The 20,666-nt window shown below is 45.6% G+C and overlaps 6 protein-coding genes across 9 annotated transcripts; 5 read left to right on the top strand and 1 right to left on the bottom strand.

The window, feature by feature from the left end:
- Nucleotides 1-162: 162 nt before the first annotated feature.
- Nucleotides 163-1,013, top strand: LOC6600815 (U6 snRNA-associated Sm-like protein LSm1). Its single transcript, XM_002025846.2, has 3 exons — nucleotides 163-437; nucleotides 490-674; nucleotides 740-1,013. The coding sequence occupies exons 1-3, from the start codon at nucleotides 383-385 to the stop codon at nucleotides 911-913; spliced, it is 414 nt and encodes a 137-aa protein (XP_002025882.1). The 5' UTR covers nucleotides 163-382; the 3' UTR covers nucleotides 914-1,013.
- Nucleotides 959-1,979, bottom strand: LOC6600816. The gene has a single exon (XM_002025847.2). It carries the CDS (start codon nucleotides 1,950-1,952, stop codon nucleotides 1,038-1,040), a length of 915 nt encoding a protein of 304 aa, XP_002025883.1. The 5' UTR covers nucleotides 1,953-1,979; the 3' UTR covers nucleotides 959-1,037.
- Nucleotides 1,980-2,619: 640 nt separating this feature from the next.
- LOC6600817 (prominin-like protein) lies at nucleotides 2,620-4,034 on the top strand. The gene is made up of 4 exons (XM_026985650.1): nucleotides 2,620-3,133; nucleotides 3,201-3,348; nucleotides 3,600-3,787; nucleotides 3,859-4,034. The coding sequence occupies exons 1-4, from the start codon at nucleotides 2,656-2,658 to the stop codon at nucleotides 4,032-4,034; spliced, it is 990 nt and encodes a 329-aa protein (XP_026841451.1). The 5' UTR covers nucleotides 2,620-2,655.
- A 1,925-nt stretch (nucleotides 4,035-5,959) lies between these two features.
- LOC113565146 (prominin-like protein) lies at nucleotides 5,960-6,731 on the top strand. Its single transcript, XM_026986219.1, has 3 exons — nucleotides 5,960-6,203; nucleotides 6,270-6,409; nucleotides 6,492-6,731. The coding sequence occupies exons 1-3, from the start codon at nucleotides 5,982-5,984 to the stop codon at nucleotides 6,658-6,660; spliced, it is 531 nt and encodes a 176-aa protein (XP_026842020.1). The 5' UTR covers nucleotides 5,960-5,981; the 3' UTR covers nucleotides 6,661-6,731.
- Nucleotides 6,732-7,708: 977 nt separating this feature from the next.
- LOC6600818 (nuclear pore complex protein Nup133) lies at nucleotides 7,709-11,837 on the top strand. Its single transcript, XM_002025849.2, has 9 exons — nucleotides 7,709-7,895; nucleotides 7,955-8,129; nucleotides 8,194-8,679; nucleotides 8,739-9,051; nucleotides 9,104-9,743; nucleotides 9,806-10,010; nucleotides 10,073-10,751; nucleotides 10,806-11,347; nucleotides 11,407-11,837. The coding sequence occupies exons 1-9, from the start codon at nucleotides 7,747-7,749 to the stop codon at nucleotides 11,779-11,781; spliced, it is 3,564 nt and encodes a 1,187-aa protein (XP_002025885.1). The 5' UTR covers nucleotides 7,709-7,746; the 3' UTR covers nucleotides 11,782-11,837.
- Nucleotides 11,838-12,684: 847 nt separating this feature from the next.
- LOC6600819 (splicing factor, arginine/serine-rich 15) lies at nucleotides 12,685-20,402 on the top strand. 4 transcript variants are annotated; one of them, XM_026985005.1, is made up of 10 exons: nucleotides 12,697-12,783; nucleotides 13,090-13,692; nucleotides 13,928-14,206; nucleotides 14,329-14,481; nucleotides 14,540-14,656; nucleotides 15,696-16,035; nucleotides 16,608-17,357; nucleotides 17,425-17,931; nucleotides 17,995-18,315; nucleotides 18,976-20,402. In XM_026985005.1, the coding sequence occupies exons 1-10, from the start codon at nucleotides 12,754-12,756 to the stop codon at nucleotides 19,956-19,958; spliced, it is 4,083 nt and encodes a 1,360-aa protein (XP_026840806.1). In that variant the 5' UTR covers nucleotides 12,697-12,753; the 3' UTR covers nucleotides 19,959-20,402. The 4 variants fall into 4 exon arrangements, with proteins under 4 accessions (XP_026840810.1, XP_026840806.1, XP_026840808.1 ...); XM_026985007.1 differs by lacking the exon at nucleotides 13,928-14,206; XM_026985009.1 differs by lacking the exons at nucleotides 15,696-16,035; nucleotides 17,425-17,931; nucleotides 17,995-18,315; nucleotides 18,976-20,402 and having other exon boundaries at nucleotides 12,685-12,783; nucleotides 16,608-16,757.
- Nucleotides 20,403-20,666: the final 264 nt, after the last annotated feature.

Here is a 20,666-nt window from a genome sequence, read left to right as displayed (position 1 = left end):
GTGAATCGATACTTTGCATCGATATTTTATTCCTGTATTGTGCTATTGAGGAACTGCCACCACCTGCGATCACTGTCGCGTGAATTATCGAAGCACTGCCATCTCTAAGAAAGTATAATGATATTTACAAATTTTTTGAAAAAAAAAATATCAGCTTGTGCAGAACACTAATTGACTTATAACCAGTACACCAACAACTTCCATTCTTTGACTTGGCAATTTCCTGCTTCGCATAGGCGGGTGGCCAAATAATCCCACGCTACTCAAGGGTAGCAAGAGAACATAAAACCTCAAAAAAAAAAAAACACATTTAACAATAATTAAGCGAAAAGTTGAATCGAAGTCGTTTTTCTACACACAATCAATCACCCACAGTCTGCACATGGACGATCTGAACCCTTTAGCGGGCACAGCTCACCTCCTGGAAGAAGTAGACAGTGAGTGGCTCCGGCCGTTTGTTTGGATGACAATGAAATGTCTTAATTTCAGAGAAACTGATGGTGCTCCTGCGTGATGGTCGGACCCTGATTGGCTACCTACGATCGGTGGATCAGTTTGCCAACTTGGTTTTGCAGCGCACCATTGAGAGGATACATGTGGGCAATCAATATGGTGACATTCCACGTGGAGTGTTTATAATCCGAGGGGAGAATGTTGTCCTATTGGGTGAAATTGTGAGTAAACGAATCCAAACTTTCGAATAATTAATAGCCCGGATCTTGTAACATCCCCAAAACAGGATCGTGAAAAGGAACAGAAGCTGCCGCTCAAAGAGATATCTGTGGACGAAATACTGGATGCCCAACGACGCGAGCAGGAGCAGCGGCAAGAGAAGCATCGTCTGGTGTCTAAGGCACTCAAGGAGCGCGGCCTAGCCGTCAACGCAGAATTAATCAATGAGGATTTCTGCTAGAAAAGAAAAAAAGAAGGAACTAAAGTAAATAGATTAAGCTTAAAATGATTTTTCGTCACTTTGTATATTTGTACTGCATTAAAAACTATTTTAAAACCTATACATCAATTGCTATGTAACCTGTTCACCCCGACCCTGGTCTCGAGCCCGATACCACGCCTCGTCTCTCCTCCTCGAGCATAATGTATTTCTCCAGTATTTGGAACATCTCCACCTTGGCCTTGATCTTGTGCACCCGCGACAGCTGCCGCAGATAGGCAGCCACAGATTTACAGAAGTAATCGTCCTCGGTCTCTGTCATTGTTGGCACGGCCATAGTCGGAGCTAGTGACTCTTGGGAAAGATGCTTCCGTTCTTGACTCATGCTGGGCATGCAGACCATGTAGTTGATGTCGCCCTGGGTGGGGTGGGCTGCGTCATCGGCGTGAGGAGAGGTTGTTGTCGTTGAGTCCATTGTCTTGTGCTCACACTCTCCATCCCCAATGAAGTCTTCCTCGAAACTCTCCTGCTCGGGCTCTTGACCATCATCGGCCTCCACTAGCACCGAGTACGTCTCGGAGTGCGATGTCTGCACTTCTAGCTTAGTATCGTAATTGTGCTCATCGGTCTCCTCGTAAACATGCGAATCCTCAATCAGGGTCTCCGTTTCGGTCGACATCTTCATTAGTTTGTTTCTCCTCATGTCCACTTTGAGCCAACCAGTAGGCGTCTGATCTCTTCTGTTGCGCTCGCGCCGCTTTCTTACAAATTGCCGCAGAAAATCCATTTGTTTGAAGAAATCATTGCGGCCGAATTCGCTGGTTGGATGGAGACGCATCTGTTTAAGCTCCCGCGAATAGCGATCTCGTAAACAGGTCCAACGCCGCCGAGCATCTACAGTAGAAATTCTCAACGTTTCAGCCACTTTCAACCAATCCTCCTCTTTGCGCTGCGAGAGCCGAAAAGAGGGGAGCTGCGGATCATACAGCGAGGGTGTTTCACGAATAGTCTGTATCAGCTGGATATCCGATGCGTCCAGGGGTCGATGGTTGGAACTCATGGTTTTAAAATAATTTTAATTTTTTTAATGCGTTTACAGTGTTTTCGTTTTGGTTAGTGATGGTACCATTGATACTATCGATATGTCCATTTCATACTTTGCTATACTATTTTTGTGTGCGTGCTGTTAAGCGCATTTCAATCCTGACACTGTTAACTAACGTTAACATTGGAAATTTCAACCGCTATAAGAAAACAAGGAAGGAAGACAGGAAAGAATGTCTGGCATTTCATTGAGAATTGATCACGATGAAGATGAAACCAAACGGCTGCTAAAACCTTTTATTTTCTCAGCTGAATAGCTTTCGTGTGTTTAGTAGGTAAGATAACACAAATTTCAATTTGTTCCAAAAATCCTATCGAATATATAGTGCAGAGCAGTAAAGTGCGCTATAAAATTGAAACAGAAAGTTTCGTTGAATGCGTACTTAAAATAAACCCTAAAGTCAAAATTTCAGAAACATTGTGAACATTCCAAAAACAATGGCATTTCTTGACGAATCGCGAATCTTGAGGAAATATTGGAATATTTGAATTGCGGCCATCTGTTTTGAGTCAAAACTTCTGACTTAAGTCTTACTTTGAAATATGTTATCACATATCATAATATCGTATCACAAACACAGCAAGTACACATGCGTGCACACACACACATCTACGTTAAGTGTAACACCAACTGTGCAAGGATTGATTGCAGTTGAAAAATGTTTTCAAACGACAACGACAACGGAAGCGGACGCCAATGCGTTGGGAGGAACCGTATCGAGATCGGAATGGCGCTGGCAGAACCTCCAAGCGAAAGAAAATTCACAGGAAGAGGACGAAAGCATCACTTTGTTCCCCTTTCTGTTCGAGGCATCCATTCGGTGGTGCTGATCCTTGTGTTACTCTCACTTACAATGCAAAATTTGGCCCAGGATCCTGATGCAGAAACAGGAACAACTGGAGCCAGTGGTACTGAAAGTAATAATAAAGCTGATATCGTTTGGCGCGAGGGGTACGCGGGCGACGGTACGACTCACGAGCAGCTCGGACAGGACCACTGGCCTTCCGTCGAGTACAGTCCATACCTTGGTTTCGGCAATTATTCCCTGGATCTAACCTCTTCACAAAAAGCTCTGAGTCCCGTTAATACATTAACGCACTTCGCCTTGCGGTTGTTTTTGTCCGACCTGCCTCCCGGTAAGTACAACCAGATCAACTAGCACCAGAGAGCCATCCATTTGAGGCCCCTCCCGCCTTCCTGCAGGCTATGTTACGACGACGGCCAACAACAAGTTGGTTCTCGGCCCTAAGGTGTGGAAGAACGATTGGGCTGCTCTATTGGCTCAGTACTGGTTTCTGCTTGTTGTCGTGATATCCCTCCTCTTCTGTATAATTATCATTCCGTTTATTGGGTAAGCAAAGCCTCTACAAAGGCGACCCATAAGATCCTTTTTTCACCCTTTTGATGACATAGTGTTTGCTATTGCTGCTTTTGCTGCTGCTTACGTTGCAAGCAAAATAAGAGATCGAACGAGTTCCGGAGGCGTTGTCTTTGCAGCGTTTGCCTTGCCCTTCTCGTTATTGGCCTTATGTGAGTTTGGGTCGAGGTCGACCAGCCTCAATGGCTGCAAAATAATGTGCCTCCGATTACGATTGCCCACAGGCTTGGTCTTTTCATAATGTTTATTGCGAACAAGTTTGTGGATCGCGGACTAGAAGACAGCAATATGACAATGAAACGTGCTAGCAGGGACACTTGCACCTTTTTAAAAGATGTGGCTGATCACATCTACCATTTGCTGGTGTACAATTACCAGGAGCTGGAAGCCCACCTCGAAGATCAACTTAATAGTGAGTTCGACTCGGGAATTGAATCTGAAACGATATATCTTCTATCTGCCACCCTCCATCTGTCTCCATAGACGCACATGATCACATATTCCTGGACCTGGGGGATACCTCCGAGAGTACTGCGCTAGCAGAAATGGAGCGCATCTTGAACAACATGCCGAAAGCCCTTAAGATTATGTTGCAAGTGGAGGCCTTGGAGAAGGATATCCGTTTCTTTGGGTCCCAATTTAGAGACGGTAACTACTAGAAGTCCAGAATTTCTCGCACCGGATATCTGATGGATAGTCGTCGATACAGCTGTGCCCTTACCTTTTCGCCATTTCAGGTATGCGGGGCCAGAAACGAGATCTTAGCTACGCTGCTTATGCTTTGTGCCATTTGGAAAAATGCTATAAGTTCAACCATGATATGGGTGTAGTGACTTACGATGTTTCAAAGTGCCTGCATTTAGACCTGGTATTATATTTTCCCTACAAAGCATCCACAAAACCCAAATGTAATCAGTGTAATTTCTAGATTCCTAATACTACGATCTTTGTCGAAGCTATGAAACAAATTATTGAAGACAAACTTTATCAGATCCCAATAAGGGGAATGGCCCGCTTAAAAAAGGTTAAGGACATTATCCTTAAACAGATGAAACTCGTTCTTCCGCCAATATTTCGAAGCCTTACTAGATCAAGGATAATGTTTCTGAATGAAGCTATAGAAATCCGCGACTTGATTGATTCTATGATCAGCGATATTCACCTAAACACACTGAGGACCGCAAGGACATTTGACGACGTCTACGAAAAGTTTGGCGAAGATCGCAGGACTATTAACATCGTCATTTTTTTGTTAATCTTTATAGTAAGTCGAATGAGCTTATGCATATTTTATGCAAATTTGATGCATTTTGTTAAACCTGGTAGTCGAACAGTTTCGGACTACATTAGCTTTGTGGTGAAAGAATGTGTATGTAACACCGAGAAGAAAGCGTTTAGGACCCTATTAGTATATATTTTCGATAAAGCTATGTCTGTCTGTCCGTCAGTCTATACTTCCTTTTTGCTTGACGCCTAGTCCTCATAGGCTATGAGGGATAGAGCCCCCAAATTTTGTATACAGACTCCTGTGATGACACATGGAATTAAGTACCATCCTCGCCCACAACGAACGAAAATCTGTGGTTCTACTTGATAAAACGGCTAGTGTCGGATGCAGATGTAAAAAAATGTGTTTTTATTATATATATACATATATATAACTTTCCCAAACTGTTCGACCGATTTTAATTAAATTTTTCCCGATTGTAGATTATAGTAATCTTGATATCGGCACTGGTATGCGGCTTCTTAGGGCCTAACCGGACAATGCCAGGACCCCCTAGAGTATTCTCAAAGGGAATGGCTGCCTCATGTCTATTTATGTGAGTAATCTCTAGTTTTTGGCATACCGAGAAATTTGCAGCAACAGCCATATGTGTCACTATTTCAGCGCCATCATCATGATATTTTGTGTGTTCTCGTTCATCACGCTAGTTGGACTGTTCTACTTGATAATCGGTTTGATAACTTACACGAGCGCATGTGCTCCATTAAAAAATGATCAAAACATCTTCCGATATCTCGACCCCGTGATCGATATCAATCGCTACATGTCGGGGAGTACGGAAGTAAGGGAACCGTTTTCCACGCTGCCAGTGTCGGAGGCAATCAGGGCCTGCAATGCAAATGAGTCCGTATTTCAGCTGCTGAGAGCGAAGAATATTTACGACATAAAAAAGTTGTTAAATTTGGAAGTATTCGTCGACGGCTTTGAAGATCCCCCTCTGTTCACTGGGGATTTATCCAATGTGGAGCTCATCCTGGAAAAGGAGAAATTACTTCTCACTGACATGCGTGAAGGCAATTTGTCCGAATACCACAGCAGCTTATACAGCGAGCATCTTTGCACCAAATTTATCCATACGGATTTCTCCATAATAAAGAGCAAATCGATGGCATTTGTTTATGAAATAAACACAAAATATCTAAAAGGGTGGTCAGGCGTAATTGCTTACTACCTGGCTGCCGTAGATCTAATAAGATACGGAAATTATTTCTTGGACCCATTGACGAGTGCCGTAAAAAAATTATTGGAAAAAGTAAAGGAAATTGATAAGCTCATTCTATACGACAACAATAACTTTGGCGACTCTTTTAAAATACTGATGGACGCGGTTGAAAGGTCCGAGAACTTTATTAGGAATAAAGGCAACGATTACATCAACCATCTCGCCAATAACCTTTCGACTTCGGTCAACCTTCAGATTCAAGAATATGTCGAAAGAGTGATTAGGGAAGCGGAAAACAACGTAGGACACTGTAAGCCTCTGGCCTACATTTACCATCAAGGCGCTTCCTTAATTTGTGAACGTCTAGTCGATCCGATAGTGAGTACAGATTTCATCTGAATTCTCCACTCTGTTAATACTGTATTTATATTTTTTTATTTGAAGAACGCATTTTGGCTGGCCACTATTTTTTGCTGCATGCTTCTCCTGCCCGTACTGCTGGTAGCCCATTGTCTGATGTGCTTGTACTCTAAAATCTATCCGTCTCCGATTGTCGCTCAATTAGCAGCAGTAGAAGCAGCAAGGTAAGTCTTTCCCAGCAAAAATGGTTCATACTCAGCCGGATAACTAACTATCTCCCTCCGATCCCGTCCTTACTTCCTCTAGATGTCCAGTTTGCACAGGTCCGCCGGTCATGCTAGCGCCGGCAAATATTTTGTCACAAGATTTCCGCGGCAAGGCTGGGCTCACAGCTCCAGAAGAGTTGGACAGGCCGCTACAAGTTGTTCCAGTCAGAGCGGAATCTGTAGCGATCAGCAAACGTAAGAAAGACTAGGTAAACAAAATGAGAGATCGGCTTAAATCAAATTCTGCAGTGTTTGAATATTAAATGTCTTTTATCTGTTTTATAAAGCATATTTTTTAAGCAGTGAGACCGACACGGCCTAACTTACCCGGAGGCAGGTCGGACAAAAACAACTGCAAGGTGAAGTACGTTAATTTATTAACGGGATCTTTTAAATGTGAAAGCTATTCAGCTGAGAATATAAAGGGTGGTCTTAGCGGTAAATAATAATGGGTTGAAAATATCTGCTGCTGCCATAAATAAATTTAAGAAATAATAGCTTTGCCATAGCAAGTTGTGATCTCTATTGTTTTCAATTATCTTTCAACAGGACTGGTCTTCGACTCTGTCGTTTTTTCTATGTTAAACAAAATTAGTATATAAAGCAATTGCAAAATAGCAGTTCACATATTTTTTTGAAATATAGTTTTTAATTTTGTCTGTTCGCTCGTTTCATGTTTGAACTGGCGTATACCGTATGTTTACGGTATATCGGTATATAATTGGTATAGAAATCCAATATATGCAAGCATTTAGAATAGGCCAGTCAAGTTGAAAATTTATTTATCATCCATATAGTTGGTAATATTCGATGGATGATCAAAATTGAACAATAGGAACAACTATCCCTTTCGTTATTTTGTTTGACTATTTTCGTTAAAACCTCTTTTTACGCAAAATGCAATAAAAGCAAGTGTATAAAATAAACCAATCAATTAGAAAATAGATTCACTAATCGGACAAAATTATGTGGGCACGGCTAAATGTTCTATATAGCTGGTAATATTCCGCAGATTATCAAAAATGAGGAATATGTAAAACAGCACTTAAATTCGTTAGTATATTAACGACATATTTTTAAAATGAGACGGTATATTTTGGTATATTTCTGAGGGTCCGACGGTATATTTTAACGATAAGTCCGCGGTCACACTGCAGAGTAAAACCTTTAAAAAAAGTAATATTTATTATTTCGTCAAACCTGAGCAAAAAAAAAAATACATTTGCTCCTTATCACTAGGATAGTACTCATAGTACCCATAGTAATAATATTGAAAAAAAGTATAGTAAAGAAACATGAAAAAGCAGCTATATGGAACTCCGCGGGAGTCATCGCCAGGATTCCGCCGGCTATGTGCAGACAGCACGCAAAAGTCTTTTTTTGGCGGGAACTCGAACTGCTCTCCACTTCCAGGGAGCTTGAAAAAAACTGCCCTGCACAACAGGTAACTAACAGGAGTGTCTCGCCTATTTAAAGATGATTTCAAACACTTTTTCCCAACAGCCGGCATAGTTTGTCCGGGCGATCTACCCAATCGATACCCGGCATCCGGTCGGACTACAATGTTGTGGAGAGCTTTGGTTTTCCCCTGCCCGTCGTAGTGAACGAGGCCTTGACCTTTGTGGGATCTGCTGCAGGAGCCGTTTCTGCGAAGGTTGCCCAAAATGGCTGGGCTTGGGTACGGGCATAAGCACGGATCGAAAAATGATTTGGCTGGGTATTAAATTTCCGCTCTATTTCAGGTTGTGCACGGCCGCCGACTTTTAATTTGGCAGTACAAAGAGACGTCCAAGGGTGCCAAGCAACCTAGACGGGGAGTTGGCTTGTCCCAATGCCGCGAACTACAACTGCCCTACTCCGATTTAGGGTACAACAGTGAGTTGATTAGTGTATTCCAGACAGACGGCCAGCAAATGGCATCCTGCATAGCAGTTTCTGCAACGGGAGATGTGCGCTATTGGCCATCTATTGCCCACGACGGGAATAACGTGAATCTACCGATCCTAACCGGTCAGGACTTCGTTCAGATCATAAATCTACCATTGCAACAGGGCTACCTTGCTGTGACCTCAACTTGCACATTGGTATTTCTCAGCGTAGGCCTCACCAACGGCCGATACTCGTTGCACCACAAGACCATAAAACCGGCCACCAGTTTGCTTGGTGGCTTTGGCAAGAAATTTTCGTCCATGCTTATTGGAATGAACACGGGCAGCGACAAGGATCCGGTGAGGCTTGCATTTCCATCAAAAAAGGTTCCTCAAAAATTATAAAATATATTTTCCAGCTCTTGGTTGGCATGTGCTGCGAGAGAAATTCTCCTGAAGGTGAAACCGTGGTGGCTGTGCTCTCGGATCGTTCGATCCAGCGCTGGAGTTTGTCAAACAAAGGGAATACAGAACATTTACTCCACGAGGATGAAGAGGTGGTGCGCCGGATTCGCGAAGAGTTTAAGCAAAAGTTCTGGAATCTCCGTACTCCCGCGGACAATGTGGAAATCGAGTTGCATCTGCTGGACTTTCATATCGTAGATGACAAGGCTTACATATTGGCTGGAGCTGTTAACGCTGCCCACGCTCCACAGATGTGCTATGCCGTTGGTAAGTATTGAATTTGTCATTCAACATGAACAATACTTAATACTATTTCTAGCTGTGGCCAGTGTCCAACCGAACAGCATACTTTTGGAGTCAATCACACCCCTTAAGTTGAATAAATTCTACAACGCCAAGACCAAAGAGGATTGTGTCAGCCTTCGCTTCATAATAGGGAGTAGCCACATCTACCTCTACACCCCAAAGGTGGTCTATCCGTTGCTCTTGGCAAACACCGTACCCACAGCCGAACTTGAGGCGGAGAAGATTGAATTTCATTTGCACGACGATCGAATCCTATGTGCTGCCGTCTGCAGTCGACTTCCGCTGTTCTTTAGCCGCACACACGGACTGGTTTCAATCACACCCGGCGACTTTGATGCCAACGAGCTGCACAATATGAGCACCTGCAATACACCAGATCTGTTTGCACCAGCTTTGCTCGGTAGTTTCAGTGCACCCGATCAGTCTACACTGACCGCAGTAACTGGCAGCAGCAACAATCTGCACATGTTCGAACTGGATCCGGATGAGCTATACAGCGATCTAAGTGACGAAGTGGGCCAGTTAAAGGCTGCCTTCGTGTACCACCTGAAGCGTAATAACAACATGGTGAAGACAATTATCGGGGAGCTTCTGCGCACTGTCAATGAGCCCGATCAATATGGTGCACCCTTGGATGCCTACAAGTTGGATAGGTATGAATACTTGAATTTTGACTAAAATACTATAAGCTATCAGATACTTCCATTTCCATTAGAATTGTCATCACAATAGCGGAGGACTTGGCCGAGGATCTTCCAATCGCCGATCCACGCTGGGAAGAGGCTCTGGGCGATCACGATGGCAATCGTCATGCGTTGGGGAGCTCACGCTCTATGCAAATCATCAATCAGCTACGGGACAAAACCCTTGCCTTCGATCACTTTGTCTCATTTCTTCATGCCAGCGGCGTTTGGGAGAAGGTGATTATTATTGCTCTTCTTTTTGCTATTTTTTTTAATTTATCTTGCGTCATTCTTTTCAGCTCAATGCCATACCCTGTGGTAGTAATGTGCTGAAGCCGACCAGTTTTATATTGTCCGATATTAGCGAGAAAATAGTGGCTGCCATGGCACTCCGTTCCTTGCAGGCCAAACAACCAAAAATCATCGAGCATGCCATCGATGCCACTGTCGCCATGTGGGATGAGAAGCCCAATGGCAACCTAACCACCCAGGATATATTCTATGTGAAACTGTGCAAATTCCAGTTTGTATTCGAGGCGCTAGCCGAAATGGCTGACAATCAGATTTCAGCTCAGAGAGATACCACGGTAATGGTGGCCCAATTTCTCAACGATACCAATTCCATCGTCCTGGATACACTGGGCCAGGTGTTTATGCATCGTGAGCAGCAGGCGAACAACTTCACACCGCACAATGACAGACTGGCCGCCTGCGAAAACCTTCCCTGGACGGCCATGTCGGGAAGTGCTGGAGTTCGAGACACTCTCAACCGACTTATAGACCTCAGCCTGCGCTATGGTTCCCAGTGCATCAGTGAGACGGAGCTAAGCCAGAAGTTGTACCAGCAAATATACGAGCTAGTCGATTTGGTGCTTGAGGGGCGCAAGAACTACTTGGATAGTGTTCGAGGATCGGAGAAGGCTAATCTATTGCAGCAGCAGTTTGAGGCACAGCGCAGGGAACTCATCTCAGTCCTAAGTAAGTAGGTTTTCAGTATAACTGGGACGTATTTCATATACATTCCCTTTCCAGTCAAGGATCTTAAGTACGAGTATGCCGCTAAGTTGGCTGAAAAGTATCTGGACTTTCATAGTCTAGTGTTAATATGCGACTTGACCAATGACAAAGAACGTTTGGATGATTACATGCGCAAATACGAGGAGTTTAACTTCTCGCAGTTTGCCATCAGCTGGCATCTGCGGCAGAAGCGGCATGGCGAGGTATTCGAGCGCTTCAAGGACAACCCGATAGCGCTGGCACAGTTCATGCGTGACCATTCATCGCTGGTCTGGATTCAGCTGATATTCAACGGCGACTACGAGCGGGCGGCAAAGGGGCTGTACGAGCTGGCGCAAAACGAGAAGGAGATTGTGGCACGCAAGAAGTCAATGTTGTCTCTGTCCAAGCTGGCTGCTTTTGCGGCGCCCGACACCGACCTGACGTCGCAGATGGAGAAGATTAATGCTGATCTAAGGCTCATCGAGTATCAGCTGCAGTTGAGCCATGACGTACTTGAAAACTTTGGCCTCGACCCAGTAGAACAGAAAGTGCTCAAAGCTGAAGATATTATCGATGTAAGTCGATCCGTCCCTAGGTTCCCGTACATTATTTAACAATATTTAATAATCCCCAGTTATACATCGCCGATAAAAACGATAGTGCCACCGAAGCGGAGTTTGGCAAGGCCTTGGAACTGCTGAGCTTTGTGGAGCAGCCCTACGATCTGCGCCACAAGATCTGGTGTGCGGCCATACGCCGCGACAACTGGGTCGACTATGACCACAATAATTCCGTGGAATACATGCAGAAGCTACTATTCTACAAAATCATTGAAATCTCGGAGCTGATGGGCAAGGAAGGCGACAATGTTCTGCCGCCCATGGAGGAGTTCCTGGAGAGCACAGAACTAGATGACCTGCCGCAGAACAAGTCGTTCCAGTATCTCTTAAAACTGACCTACGAGTATGTGGCCGATATGTTCAAACAGCCACCAGACATGGAAGTCTAATTATGCTTTGCATATACAATCATTTACATTTATTAAAGTTTAAACCAAAAGCTGGAGATGATGTGTGGGTGTTTGGGCTTTTGTGAACCGCTGCCAGGTGTCCCTAAAAATTCATTGTACTAGCTACGATACGGACTCAACTTCACCGTGATGCTAGCGGTCTTTGGCCGCTTCTTTATTCATTACAGTTTGGAAAACAGATACTGTTTTAATTTTAAATTAACAAAATAGGGTATAAAAATGCCCATAACCCAGAGATATGTATAAGCAACAAGTCTTCAAATGACAGCAACACTGCGACTAATTTTTTGTTGAACTTTTTTGTTTAAACCTTGTTTTAGTCAAAATACAATAAATGGGAGTACTTAAAAGTAGTTAATCTTGTAGAAAATATATTCATCAACGGGATAAAACTATGTGGGCAGAGCTGAGGGTTTTAGTTAGTCAGCATTATTCAACGGAATATCAAAATCTAGCAATAGGAAAGATTACTCACTTACATGTTATTTTTCTGACCTTTTTCGCTAAAACCTTTTTTTAGAGAAAATGCAATAAAAGCAAGTGTTTAAAATAAGCCAGTCAAAAAGAACATTGATTCAGTAATCGGATATAATTATGTGGGCACAGCTGAGGGCTCTATCTAGCTCGTAATATCCAACCGAATATCAAAAACGAAGAATATGGAACTTGAATAAAAATTATTCGTCAGTATATTCCGGTATATTTGTAAAGTTCTGTCGTATATTTCGGTATGTTTCTGAGGGTCAGACAGTATATCTGTCCGATAAGTCCGCGGTCACACTAATCTCTACGGGCAGCCATTTTTTTCACGCTTTGTGTAAAAATTCGTGGAAAAAGCAGGAAAGTTTAAAAAATAAAGTAAAAAGGGCTGTAAAAGTTTTCTGATACTTGTAAAAGTATGCAATATTGAAATTTGTGAGTGTTCGAAGTGCGTGAAACCAACAATTGAACATGGAAACTGTTGTGGCTTTCAACAATGAGGTAAGTCCGAGGCAGGGCAGCCGCCGCTTGCTGATTGCGTGAGAAAAACTCGCTGCAAAGTACGCAAATTGTTTGAAGCGTGGTGGTTATACAACGCCAACCACTGATCCGATGCAATTGTTACAGTGAATATGTGCATACACAAAAAATAGTTATTTCTAGGCAATGCCCCAAATTTGTTCGTACAAGCGCAGCACAGCGCCGCCCAGGGTTGCATGTTGCCTTGCCCGTGATACTCAACCGTGTACTCGATTGCGATAACCACAACCCCATGCCCACTTGTTCTTCCCATTCTGTCCTTTGCAGCTCTCCGGACTCTATGACAGCCGACCGCCCATATCCAAGGCCAAAATGGCCGCAATTACGAAGTCGGCAATGCGAGCCATCAAGTTCTATAAGCATGTCGTCCAGAGCGTGGAGAAGTTCATATTGAAGTGCAAGCCGGAGTACAAGGTGCCGGGCCTGTATGTTATCGACTCGATTGTGCGTCAATCGCGCCACCAGTACGGGCCCGAGAAGGATGTATTCGCCCCCCGCTTCCAGCGAAACCTCACAGAGACCTTTGCCAATCTCTTCCGCTGTGCTCCCGAAGATAAGAGCCGCATCATTCGCGTCCTCAATCTCTGGCAGAAGAACAATGTCTTCAAGTCGGACGTCATCCAACCCATCTTCGATCTGGCCGACCCCAACCACCCCATTTACCATCAAATGCAAATGCAAATGCAAATGGGCGGTGGAGCCGGACCCGGTGGCAATGTGGGGCCTGGTCCCAGCAGCAGTGGCGCCCTTAGTCTGGCCGATATCTCCAGTGGGCCTAATGGCCTCAACACCTCTGGATTGAGCAACATGGACCTGAGCATGAACAGTGGCGCGGGAGACGACAAAATGGGCGGGGTGCCCGATTTATCGGTGAGTTGTTGATTCGGTACCGCGGATGTTGGGCTTGGAGAACACACTCCACACAACATACATACTAACCGAATCCGAGGGATTCCACGATGGGTATCCTGTATCCTTTGTGTATCCCTTAACGCATACTAACTCGCAATCTCTTCCAATCGTTGTTGTTCCGCTGTCTCTTGCTTCATGTCTTGCCAACCAACATCTTTCGTCCTCGTACACGCAAACACACGAAACACCCCAGATGGGTCATGAGAAATCCTACGGTGGCGGTGTCAGCAGCAGCAGCTCAAAGCGTCATCATTCGGATCAGCATTATATGAAGCGTCAATCGGGATCGTCGAGCAAGTCGCATCATCACAAATATAGCAAGACCTCGCACGAAATCGACTACGATGTGCGCTCGATCATGGACGACGAGGAGGACAACATGCAGCGGATGATGGCCGATGATCATCATCATCATCATGGCCATCACTGCATGGGCGACGACTCGCCCCCTACTTCATCCAATCTGCTAGACGTATGGCCGAATCCCAATCGATCTCATTCGCTTTTTTGTTTAGTTTTAATTTCTTGTATTAACACTGCCCGCCCTCTTCTTTTGCGATCTGTTTTGCTTAATCCCTGGTTGGTCTTTTGCAGAACAACAATCTCAAACAACTGCTCAACGATCCGAATGTGCTGCGACAGCTGCAGACACTGCAGAATTTCCAGAAGTTCAAGCAACAGGAGGAAAACCAAAAGATGCGCTACCAGGACGATGCCCTCCAACAGCATTTGCAGAACGTGTTGAAGGTATCGTATATCGTTTATCCCTGGGTTACATTCCCTGGTAATCTGTAATCCAATCCAGGGCACTGCTGGCATGCCCCCTGGGATGGGAATGGGCATGGGCATGAACCTCAACCACAGTGACGGGCAGGACATGAACAAGGACGTGGAGTTCATATCGGAGCAGCAGTCGATTGAGGTATACCACCGAATCTATTACTTTCTTTCTATCTTAGTTGTTTGTTTCGGCCTCGTGTATCTTTTCGATCCCCCCACCCCCACGGGAGGACTGCATTGTTGTCCGTTGCGTGGGTCGAAAGCATACACGAGTCGCCCATTCAACCTGCTCTTGTTGTTGTTCCTATCGCGAAGATACATACACACAAACAAACACTCCCGGAGTGGAGCGGAACGGACTGTGCTGACGTGCAGGTGAAGGTGCAGTTGAGTTTGAGTTTGTCCGCAAGAAGCGCCCAAAATGTTGTTATAACCGAGCGGAGCCGAGCGTAGCGGTCTAGGATTGTCTCCAATTTAAAATTAATCTCTAACTATATCTGCGATAAAATTAAACTTTACCACAATATGGCTCAACAATTGGTTCCACCCTACCCTTGGGGGGCTGAGGGACGTTATTGAGCCATAAGTAGATACGATACTATTTTTGCCACCAAAAGTAAAAAATAATACTACCCTCGCCTTGCCTTGCGAAGTTTTAAAGAGCGAAAAGTCATTGAAAAACACTACAAATATTTGAGATCAGAGCCTAAGAAACGAATAGTTGTTTTAAAGATTTAAAGATTAAAGATATGTTGTACAATATATGACAAAAAAGAGAAGCCAAAGGTAAGGTTTTTAAGAAAAACAATGTCCGGCGGACCCGCACCCGATGCTATAACAACGTTTGGTAAGTGTTCTCCTAAATATGTAAACCATTCAAAACAAAGAATCAAAAACTTGCTCGAAAACGCAAAATGCCAACGAAATGTCAAGAATCGTCGAATCGAACCACACGTCAACACACGCCAGAGAATGCAGTTTATCGTTTTTTTTTTTTTTCTCGTAGTCCTTCAATCGTCCTCGAATCACTCTCGATTCCCTCTACTAATCCCTAACTCCCCACTCCCACTTCGGCCTCTTCCCCACCCAACTCTTTCTTTTACGCTTACAAAAATGTTAACGTTTTTATATCACAAAATCAATTCTCTCAAACTTCTTGCCAACACTCCCGACTCCAATAGGTGATCAATCTGGATGGGGCCGATTCGCGGAGTCCAACGCCCGACCGGGAGAGGTACAAGCGGAGCCGGAGGAACAGCAGCCGCAGTCGTTCTCGCTCACCACGTGGACGAGGTGCTGGAGGCGGCGGTGGCGGCGGCGGGGGTGGAGGCGGCAATGGCAACGATCGACGTCGTCGCGGATCCCGATCGCGCAGTCGTTCACCTCGTTCCAGTAGACGCCGAGGATCGCGGGACCGCGAGCGCATGGAACGCAACAATCGGGACAAGGAGCGTGACCGGGAGCATGAGCGTGAGCGCCGCAAGAAGGGGCTGCCTGATATTAAAAAGGATCACCTCAGTGGTAAATATGGCGTCGAATTATTAGCCAAGAACCGTTCCCTGGGAACAGTTTCTGGAGATGATTTTTGGTCCCTTTTTTTTCGTTTCTTTTCTTCTTTTGTGTTTCCTGCTAATCCGGAAGAGTTCTCTCCTCTCTATTCCTGCAGCTCCTTGGCTCGTGTTGACGTGTGTGTGTGCGCGTGTGTGTTTTAGCTTTAGTGTTTGTTGCACTTGATTTTTGGCATAATTTAAGACTACTCCAACCCCAGACTAGACCCACTCTAGACTCCCCCTGTCCTGCGTTTTCGAGCAATGTTTTTGAAGATAATATACACATTTCATACGATACGATACGATACCTAATAAGATACAAAACAATACGTAAAACCATATGCCTTCATATATATGTGTTGGATGAATTCAACTAAAATGTGGCTTTAGGTTTTTTAAATTGAATGAAAAACTAACTCAACTGACACGCGCACCGCTCAACGAGCGAGCTACGGGGCCACCTACTCCTTCCCACACTGCTAGCTACTCGGCTACTCGTTGATATATTAGATCCGATCTATATGTGTGTCGTTTCCCTTACAGTATGCAGCACCACCTTGTGGGTGGGCCATCTGTCCAAGCTGGTCTACCAGGAGGAGCTGTCCGACACCTTTGGGGAGTACGGCGACATAGTAAGCATCGATCAGATTGTGCCACGCGGATGCGCATTCATAGTGATGAATCGTCGCCAGGATGCGCACAAGGCCATGCAATCGCTGAAGAATCACAAGCTCCAGGGACGGGCCATAACCATCTCCTGGGCCGCCGGCAAGGGGGTGAAGAGCAAGGAGTGGAAGGACTTTTGGGACCTGGAGCTGGGCGTTACGTACATACCCTGGAGCAAGCTGAGTCCGGAGACGGATCTCGACACCCTCGAGGAGGGCGGCATGTTCGACGAGGACACCATGCCCAGCTGGATTAAGCAGAAGATCAATCAGGCCAAAAATGTCGGCAAGGAGAAGAACACGGCGTCAACTCCAGAGACCGCTACGGCATCCGTTCCTGGCCCACCGCCAGGACTAATGTTCGGCATCGATACAACACAGCCGCCTCCAGTGGGACCCGTGGGTCCAGTGGGTCCACCCCCACCGCTCGGCCCCGGCGCACAACCTCCACCCGGACTCATGGGCATGGTGAGAGGCCAGTACCCCATGGCTCCCCCCATGGGGATAGGCATGCCGCCTCCGATGATGATGCCACCGACAAATATGCCGCCACCGATGATGATGCCGACGACAACCATGCCTCCACCAATGATGATGCCACCGGGCATGATGCCGCCCGGTTTTCCAGGTACGATTTTCCCCATAAATCTGCCCAACTGAATCTCTAATGATGAATTGGCATCTGGTATTTCCAGGAATGGGTGGACCCCCTCATCCTATGGGTATGCCTCACGGAGGGCCATTTCCGCCGCCCGGAGCAGTGCCACCTCCTATGGCCGGAAGCGCCCCACCCGCGGGCAACAGTGGTAATATAAGCGACGATCAAATGGACATTGAAATGGATCTAGAGGATGCCCCGCCCCCGATGCCACCACAGCAACAGCAGCAGCAGGCCAGCTTCAATCCGCCTATGGCCAATCCCAACAATGTGGAGGCAGTGGTGGCTGCCGCTGCCAACGAGATGTTCCAGAGGGAACGGGAGCGTTCCCGCGGCCCAGGCGGCGGCGGCGGCTCACGTTGGGGCGGACGCGATGACGTGGCAGAAGCTGCCGAACGCTGGAGAGCCGAAAACGGCGGTGGACCGGGGGGAGCTGGTCCTGGACCTGGGGCTGGACCAAATGTCGCATTCAATGAGGCGCGAGCTCGACTCAACCTGAATCCACTTGAGCATGGAATGCAGAGGCCAGACTTTATGGGCGCGGGTAAGTGGCGACTGCAACTAAAAGTATGCGTACGATTTTACCTGACTTCCATTCCCTTTTCAGACTTTGATAATCGCGGTGGACCGGGTCCTCGTGGAATGGGGCCACGCAGTGGGAACCTAAATGGAGGCGGAGGACCGGGTGGACCAGGAGGAGACTTCTTCCCGCCCAACATGAACAACAGCCGATTCAATCAGCCCACCAGCCTGATGCAAATGCGTATACCGCCGCCGGCGGCCTTTAATCAGCGTATGGGTGGACCCCCTAACAATGCTGGCAATGGCGGTGCCGTGGGACCAATGTTCATGCGCAACCAGGGCGGCAATGGCGGTGGTGCCGGCGGACCTGGTGGACCCGGTGGACGACAACAGGGACAGGGACCAGGTGAGATGAAAGAGTCAAGCAAAACTCAAAGCTCAAGATATTCAAGAGTTATTCAATGGCAAACCAATTCAAGACATCTACCTTCTATTGACTCTGATTGAAATTGTATTGCCATAAACTCGGTGTTCCACAAACTTTTTGTGTATTTCTTGATTACCTACTAAAATCAATATCCCTAACATGAAAATATGTTTCGTGAGAAATATGAGCACAGGCGATCAAAATTTTGACAAACCGTTGATACGGCTGGTTTCATCTGCTACTTCATTGAAAATCCGAATTCGCATAAGTAGACTGTGGCAAATGGTACTAGAATTGCAACAGCACGCTTTGCCCATTTTTCTTTTTGAAACACAGAAACAAAATCTGAATCCTGGTCCACTTATAGCAAGCTAATAAATCCGAGATAGCACTTTTCCGATAGCGATATGAAACAGTAGTGACAGAATCTTCACAGAAAACCTTTACCTTTTTACGAGGCACACCAACTGTAGACCACGGCACACACTTTGCGGAACATTGCCATAACCCATTGTGTTCCAATGGTACCATAAATGTGTGATATGTAAATAGATGTGGAAATAGCTAGAGGTTTTAATTAATTACTTAATTATTAATTTATTTATTTAATTAATTACCATTCGAATCCATAATCTGCAGGCTTCTTCAATCCCCGGAATCCCTTCAATGATAATCAACGCGGACGTGGAGGCCCTGGTGTGAATGCGAGGAATGCCACAACCGGAGGCGGCGGGCGAGGACGCTGGAGCGACGATGAGGATGAAGTCGGCAACAATTTCAACAAGCGTCGTGCCGGTCCTGGAGGTCCTGGCGGTAATCGCTTCCGTGGAGATCGAGAGGGCGACATTCCCGACGATCGCCGTGGCAACAACGCGCGTGGCGGGCGCGGACCAAGAGAAGAACGTGACCGTCCAGGTTTTGGAAATAGACGCGGCTCGCGAGATGACAGTAGTCGACATTCAATGAGTTCCACGGATGAAGGAAACAGCAAATCCATATCGGAAACGGATTCCAGGGAAAAGAATCAGGAGACGCCGCTGTCCAGCACTAATACGCTTTCAGTGCCAACACCAGCCCAAGCATCAGCTCCAGCCCCAGCAACTGCTGAGACGGCGGACACCGAGGAGGACTGGGACCGTGAGCTGCAGGACTATGAAGCGAGAATGGAGGCAGAGCAAGCAGCTAAGGCCGAGCGAGATGTACCAGATGTTACTCCAGTTGGTGCAGAGCAAAGAGCGGCCTCTGGGTCGCCGGTGGAGAATTTCGCAAGACCAGCGGAAGTGGCGAACGATTTTCCGGCACTAAAACAATCAGATGCTTCACCCGCCTGCACGCCCCTCTACGATGAGCTGCCACCACCCTCAGCCCCAACCCCAGCCCTAGCTCCCGCTGAGCCAGAAAGCAGAGTAGAAGTACCTGCAGAAGCAGAAGCCGAAGCAGCTCCTCCACAGAAACCTGAATTTATTCGCACAGAGGCTGTGCCCAAAGACGAATCCCCTTCAACTCCTGCTCCAGCTCTGGAAATACAAGATGAAGCTCCAAAAATGGATGCTACACAGTCAGAAGCTCCATTATCGGAGGAGTCATCCAATCCAGCGGTGACTGTCGAGGCTGAAGCATAGAAGACAGATTAGATCAGCAGAATCAAATTGCATCTTTGTGGTGAATTCTGATTGAATTCCCATCAGGAAAAGTGTAATTCATGATTTTCCTTACCCAGTAACTTATACATGTGTAAAATCCAAACATACGAACCTATTTAAATCTTTTCAACCTGAGATTTCGTGGCATTTCACGTACTTTAAGCTGAGTACCAGCAACGCAACCAAAATTTTTGAATGAATTACTCTACTCGTAAAATACAATAGGAACGCAAGGACCGGAGGGACTACGTGTTCGTGTACGCATTCATACACGGATATAGAAAATACTTAGCAAAAGCAAGAGAATGTGAGAGTTTGGAGGGAAATTGACAAAGCAACGCAGAAGCGGAAAGAAAATCGGCAATCGCAGAACTTGAAGTGTTTATAATTTTGTTATGTATTTAGTTTTAAGGGTCTATTTAACACTCGGATTGTTTTCAACGCGCAGATTCTAGGTACATAGATTCTAGTGTACAATTCAAATACAATTATATTATATCAGTACTATAAAATAAAAAAAATTTAAATGTGATTGCTTTTAGAAATGAATTTATCAATATAAAATTTTCATATACATATGTACATATGTATATTTGTTTAGTACTAACATTTCCAATATGTGATGTGTTGTGTTCAAAAAGAAACAGTGCGGCTAACAGCGTACTGTTAAGCGCAAAACCTAATCGA

This window comes from Drosophila persimilis, unplaced genomic scaffold (genome assembly GCF_003286085.1).
Source record: "Drosophila persimilis strain 14011-0111.01,24,50 unplaced genomic scaffold, DperRS2 tig00000002-arrow-pilon, whole genome shotgun sequence".
In the NCBI taxonomy this organism is placed as follows: domain Eukaryota; kingdom Metazoa; phylum Arthropoda; class Insecta; order Diptera; family Drosophilidae; genus Drosophila; species Drosophila persimilis.
Note: the sequence above shows the minus strand (reverse complement) of the source record. Positions and strands in the feature narration are given on the sequence as shown.